At 51.1% G+C, this 6878-nt stretch overlaps 2 protein-coding genes across 2 annotated transcripts in view; one reads left to right on the plus strand and one right to left on the minus strand.

The window, feature by feature from the left end:
- Positions 1 to 253, plus strand: part of LOC127750261 (basic proline-rich protein-like) — a 3383-nt gene extending 3130 nt beyond the window's left edge. The window contains exon 3 of the mRNA XM_052271392.1: positions 248 to 253. Coding sequence (XP_052127352.1) covers positions 248 to 253 — 6 coding nt within the window. The remainder of the gene's footprint in view (positions 1 to 247) is intronic.
- Positions 254 to 841: 588 nt separating this feature from the next.
- Positions 842 to 6878, minus strand: LOC113218196 (zinc finger protein 512B-like). Its single transcript, XM_026438443.2, has 2 exons — positions 6794 to 6878; positions 842 to 1682 (listed from the first exon to the last, which is right to left on the minus strand). Exons 1-2 carry the CDS (start codon positions 6803 to 6805, stop codon positions 1065 to 1067), a joined length of 630 nt encoding a protein of 209 aa, XP_026294228.1. The 5' UTR covers positions 6806 to 6878; the 3' UTR covers positions 842 to 1064.

Genomic DNA, 6878 nt, shown 5'->3' on the forward strand with positions numbered 1-6878 from the left:
GGGCCTTATCCCGGTGGCCCCCTCCCCGGTCCTCCCGGTCCCCCAGAACCGTATCTTTCCCATTCGTACGCCTACCAGCATTGACACTAATGTTTCCAAGAGTAAGAATTCGAAACCAATTCTCTACTGGGTTGATGGTGGTTGACAGAAACGTGCGGTGCCTAACGAACTTGTGTGATGTGTGTATGGTTGTGTTTTCTTTTACATATATGTGATACTACGACCTGTTTTTGTGTTATGGTAATAGGGTTAGTTAAGTGTGTTCTATTTATTCCAATTGTGTATTTATGTTTTGACTTTGGGATAAATGCTGCTGTACCGCTAAATTATTTAACTTGTCTTCCCTCTCTTACCCGCCGTGCAAAGTTGTGAAGTAGCAGTTAGTTTGCAAGGCAAATGCCTTCTTTCTCATGGCCGTATGTCAATTACGGAGAAAAACAGTGCCCCCTCCCCGCTCCTGCTCCACGTCGCCCCGGCCCCACGACCGCACGCCCCTCCTTCTTCCCCTATTTTCGTTATTCCTTTCCCTCTAGCCCCGCTCAAGGACCTCTTTGGCCGTTGAACAAAAGAAGAGACGAAAGACGTCCACTGCGCTTGTGCGCCTCTGTCGTGCCGGCCTCGGGGTCCAACGGAAACAACGGAAACAGTTAGTTGTCTCACCTGCGGCCAGGACGGGAGGCGAGGCGGTCATCACCGGGCAGGGGAGCAGGAGGAGGCTGGGCTCTGCCTGCACCCAATAATGAGTTTGAGTGTGAGAGAATTAAGAAGAGGTGAGGTGGGCGGGGATTTAACTTCGCGTTGTGAGTTTTGCGGGGATAGGATCGATATTAAGACAGGCCTGTTTTGTTTTTTTGTACTTATTGTAAGGACAGTCGGTTTATTATTACAAAATGTACAAACACAGTCACACAATATAATGCGTTGAACGTGAAGAACAAGGATGATTTTTATGACTCATGGTAACATTTACTCGTATGCAACCCACACACAGACACTCACACATACACACACGCACACACTGCATTATCACACTGTTGGTATTCTCCCACTCGCTCGCCCACTCACTAGTAGTGGTCGTAGTGGCCGCTGCTGTAGTGCGAGCTGCCGTGGTAGCCCAGGTCCAGGCTGGGGTAATGCTCGTGATGGTGCTCCTTGACGTAGACGGGCACCTCCACGGGCACCTTGTAGGGCTTGGGGACCTCGACGTGCACGGGGTAGGGCTTGGGGACATCATAGGGGACCGGGTGGGGGACGGCCACCTTCACGGGGACCTTGATGTGCACGGGGTAGGGCTTCTCGACGGTGACGGGGTACGGCCTGTCGACGTGGACGGTGTAGGGCTTGGGGACGGCCACCTCGTAGGGCCTGTCGACGGGCACGTGCACGGGCACCTTGACGATGTAAGGCACGTGCTTGGTGATCTCGACGGGCACGGGCTGCGGGATGGAGTAGGGGACGTGCTTGGTGATGACCTTGGTGATGGGCTCGTGGTGGCCGTACTCGTGGCCGCTGAGGTAGTCGCCGTAGCCGGAGCTGTACGTGTGTCCGAGCCCTAAGGACAGCTCAGAGCCGCCGTAGCCGTAGCCGAGGTCGTGGATGCCACGCTTCTCGCTCTTCTTGCCCTCCGTCGCCTTCTTGCCGCTCTCGGCTGCGGCGAGAGCCAGGCACATGATGGTGATTGCCTGAAACACGACAACACGAACACATTTACAAAGTGCACGGAAACGACTCGACACACAAAGACAGAGTTGAGGTTGTTCAGAAAAGAGAGCACAAAGTAAAGACCGAAAAAAAGGAGAGCACACAATGATAAAGTCCCGGAAGTCCTATCTTAATTAGAGACGATCAAACAACCCTCCCTTTAGATCCAAGCGCTGCGGTCCCAGGACACTAGCGCAGCAGCTGGCATTCGTTTTTTATGGATCCCCATAATTAGCGCCTCGAGGCAGACGCTGGAGTCTCCAGCAGCCCCCGAATAGACTCCAGCAACGGCGCACCACGCTGCTGCAGGAAACGTTAACTCCAGAGCCGGGCTGGGCTGGCCGACGATAGGATGAGACAAGGTCGCCTAGCCGGGGGACCTGTGTCGCGAAACGATTAAGCACGTTAAACAAGTACGAGCTCACCCTAGAAAACGAGAGAGAGAGAGAGAGAGAGAGAGAACGGGGTGGGTGCAGTGGAGTAAGCATAGGTTACGAGTGGTGGTGGTGAGTTAGACTAAGATGCAATGGATGTAGCTGAGAGCGGCAGTAGCGTCGCGACGCTGCCGCCGCGGAGAAGAGAGGGGAAAAGGAAGGAGGGGCGGTGGGGGGCACCAGCAGTGGGTCGTCCGCCAGCCCGTCCCTCCGGCCGGGCGCCGCGCGCACCACCGCCGCTCTGCGCTCTCTGGGGCAAGGTCGCTCTGCCTGGGCAGCTTACACTTTCGCCCTCGCGCCCCGTCCCGCCCCGCCCCGCCCCGCCCCAGCCCGGCGCCCACGGCACCGCGGCGCTCGCGTGGCGGGACGAGACGTGCGGCGAGCTGGACGCTGACGGACGACTCCCGCAAGGTCGCTGCAGGCCAAGTGTCCGGCGGACCCGTTGCACTGGACTTCGGTATGCAAATGCATTGGCACCACGTGAGGCGATCAGAAGGTGATTATTTGGATCGTGATCATATCGGCTCTTATACTTTCCTGAAATTCTATCTATTTTCTTAATACATTTCTTTTTTAGAAATCCTAGAAGTATGACAACACCAAAAACCCGAGCTCAAAATATTTTGTATGATATATATTGCGGGAATATTTTCCGCTGATTTGAATAGTTAATAAACAGTTTCACACTACTCATTGTATCCCGAATAACGCCGAAACAAAACACTTTCTGGCTCTAGGTTAATTGTCAGTTTCGGTTGAGGGAGCGGGTACTGCGCAGTCCGCCGTGGGCGCACGGGAAACCTGTGGGGGCCAGGGGCACCACAACAATACAAAACGGCCGGGTTGTGCTAAAGGTGTGACAGGCGCGAAGAAAGCAAGTCCATAGGGTCATGGGGTCCATGGGAACGGCGCGTGGGCGGAGATTGGGGGGGGGGGGGGCAGCCGTAACATTGTGCCGTGTGGGAAAACAGGAGCCCTACCCTACAACCGCCGCGCCCCGCACTGGCCGTCTCACTCTTCAGCGGCCGTTGCCCAACAACAACTCTCTGTGCAGAATGCCCATCAAACTTCGAGGCCCGTGGAGTGGAGCCGACATTTATCCAAACAACGGCGTGAGGAGAGGAGAGAGGAGAGGAGGAGAGAAGGAGAGGAGGAGAGAGGAGAGTCATTTAGAAGGCTCTGCCTGTTGGGCGGTGAGGAGCCAGGGGGTGGCGCTGTTGCACCGTGTGTGTGTGTGTGTGTGTGTGTGTGTGTGTGTGTGTGAGAGAGAGAGAGAGAGGGGGGGGGGGTGCAAGTACGTTGGCGCCGCACGGGCAGGGCGGCCAGCTTTGGGCATGATCACAGAGAGTTGTTTTTTTCAGTCATTGCCCGGCTCCACACAGCGCGCACACTGCACATTTAGCTCGCGTTGCACTCTGAGGGAGCTCACTTGCCACACAACGACAGTCGTCTTCGGTCTGCGTGTTTCCAAAACGAAAACAAAATTTGTTTTCTTTCGCCATATTCCCGCTGCCCCATGGTAACCATAATGATGATGATGATGGACAAAAGAGACGTTTCGGTGCGTGTGCAGTGTGTGCATCACCTGCAGTCCCGTGCTCAGCGATGCACATCAGCCCGCAGAATACAGACTGCAACGGATCTTGCCAACACACCCCATCTTAACTTATCTCCTCCATACCCACACATTGTTCCCACCTCCGTCACTCGCTGTCTTCACTTTTTGACGCTTTTTAAGACGAACAAAATATGATAGTACCTTAAATATATTACAAATTAATGACGGAAAATAACAACTGCGAAATTTTAAAAAGTTCTACAGTTTAAACTCCAAAACTTTTAGTTTTGTAGTGTAAACTGTCATCTTATGATACAAGTCGATTTTTTTCAATAAGTGCCAATTTTGTAAAATGTAGAGTGGTTCGTCGTTGATGATGACGCGAAATAAACTCGTCCTCAATTACTTTGATGAAGAGGTTGTGCCTTAAATAGGCAAATTTATTAGTGCTCTACAAAAGGTGGGAGAAGAGCCATCTGCGGTTTTTCTACAGTAAAGAATTTTATTTTGTAAATTTCGTTTGCAAAGCGCAGAGTGTCTTGGGGTGGCGTCTGAAAATAATAAGGAACTTTGTTTGGGGCGGAGTGGTGGGTCGGCCATGCGAGTCATGAGTCGCTACCGAACGCTTATCTTAACTGCCCTGAGCCAGGAGGCCCTGAGCCGTGATGCAACTAGTTTAGCGGCGGCCCGTCCCGCCCGAGAGCGTGTGCATGCGGTCAGTACACCGGGAAAAATAGGGGAGGGAGGACCGGGGACGGAGGCAGGTGTGAGACGTGCAAGATATTCTTTATAAAGAGGCAATGTGTGGCAAAATAACGGTTGTGTATAGGCAAACAGTAGCTACTTTAAATATGAAAATGTGGATGGTACAGAAAAGTATTCTCGCGTTTTGATCGTGTGTGGCACAAATTTGGTTGTATTGACAGCCGCACAGTACCGGCGGCAGAATGTCAATATCGAGTCCACAATGTGCGACATTATTTAGAATCTCTGATGAGGGACTGCGCAGAAATTACATTCGTTTGTCTGACTGAGAGACCCATTCAAAACGGACGGGGGAGCTCCGAGCGCCTGCGAGACTGGGCGTAGGCCGCCCCGCAGTACACGCGAGTACTGCAGGCACGTTTTGTGCCTACCTACCAGGCGCTAAGAGAACTTGCCGGCAGTGACTGAACTTGGGACTGGTTCGTAATAACGGCGTCTGGAGGATTTACAGGGTGGTCCACAGACCCCTTCCATTACTTTGCTCGTACTGTACCGGATGCAGGCGTGCGGGCGGCGGGCTGCATACTCACACGGGGCCGTAAGGCGCCTTGGTGAGAAACGGTAGGCAAGCCCACCCGCACGCCTGCATGCGGTTCAGTATAAGCAAAATAAAGAAAGGGGTCTGTGGACCACCCTGTATACACCTTCCTTCTGGACGATACCAACGCGCTCACATGTCCTGCGCGACAAATCAAACATACACGACACCATGAACTTCGCAACCGCTTGCATTCCTCGAGACCGCATCTCTAGCGGAGCTGACCGATGGCTCGCGATGCTGCTCGCCGCCGCCGTGCCCCCCGCGCACGTGACCACTCACCGGGGGCAATCACATCGGGTGGTGTGAAGTAACGGCGCTGCGCGTCACTCGGGGGCGGGGCGGGATGCGGCCCTGCTGGTCACGTGGCCAGCGCACTCACTGACCGGGCATTACCATCGCGTCCGCCAAATCAACCAAGGCTGGTCACGACTGGCAGACCAGACCGCATGGCCCTCCTCCTCCTCCTGCCCCCTTCCCCCTTTTCCTTAACCTCCTGGATGGTCTAGCTAGCCCATTTGCAGCATCGGGGAGGCCACGGACAAATTATTCCGATATGATATACGCTCGTGTCGTTTTGAGTTAGTCTATTTAGTATTATTTGTACTCGAGAGCCGTATCACAATTTTTACAGTGAACGGATTGCTAATAGTTTATAACTGAGTGCACAGCAACAGTTCAGTTGTTGATTCCAAGAGGTTAGTTTATAAAAAAAATCAATACTGTTGGCACTCACTCGTAAAACATATGCATTAATGGAGCACTTTTATGCATGACATAGAATGTCTAATAACTTAACTAAACTTGTTAAGTTCTCTATCCAGTATAGTCTATACATTTCGGTCAAGTTTATATGAATCGCATCGCATAGAGTGGATAAGAGACTTGGAGGCGCCATTTCATCACACGATGTATGCTTGAAGACATTTTCAAAATAATGTGTAGGTACGAAACGTGCTAATGAGTAATACATAAAGTAACGCTTCAGTCAATTTACATGTCAACAGTTAGTTCTGATCTTTAGACATTTTAATGCCGGCATCAGTTGAACTATATAGAACCAAAATTGTTCTTTTTACTAGTGCTACCTACTGATTTTACACTGATGAAAAAGGGTGCAACTGGCATGTAAATACTATTGTTCACCACAATTGTTCACACGTTTAAGTGTTGGAGATTTGAATAGTTAAAAGTGTTCAACAATAACTAGAACACATTAAAGTGGCAAAAGCTGCATAACGATCTCATCAGTTGTAAACACGAGACTCAAAATAATTGTCCAACTGTACCATTAAACACTTTCCAGTATTCAAATATCCAGTCAGACACTTCAAAGAGTGCGACGTAGTGTTAAGCACTTGCACGTGCGCGCTAAAGGCACACTTTTTTATCATGATGTATACTGCAGTGCACACTCTAGAAATGCAAAGAATAACATGAATGTACCTATCCGATTAACCGTTTTATAAACAGGCAACAAAACCCGTCGTTATGTTACTCAGTCCTTTACAGAAAAGTTGAAAAATGTCTTGTCTAGATATGATCGCACAGTTATGTCACTTCACTCGGAATGCACGGTTTAGGGAGTTGCGGGCGATTTTAACTATTTTTACATTTTTTTTCGAAAGGGCACTGATTTCACACCACTTAGTTCACTGCGTTGACTATTCACAGTTGTAATCCTGCGGGGTCTCCCGAACACTTGACGTCCACACTTGTTGATGATGCGACACCACCACACTGCACTCGCACACACTCACACCAACACACACACACACACGTGCTCGCACCACTCACCAAGAACTTCATGACTGCGCTGAGGTACGCACTGCTACACTAGGAGGATGAGAGTACGGCGTCCATACTGCAGCCCCACTTATAT

The sequence above is a fragment of the Frankliniella occidentalis genome, unplaced genomic scaffold, assembly GCF_000697945.3.
Source record: "Frankliniella occidentalis isolate FOCC.00 unplaced genomic scaffold, Focc_3.1 Scaffold6, whole genome shotgun sequence".
Taxonomy (NCBI): domain Eukaryota; kingdom Metazoa; phylum Arthropoda; class Insecta; order Thysanoptera; family Thripidae; genus Frankliniella; species Frankliniella occidentalis.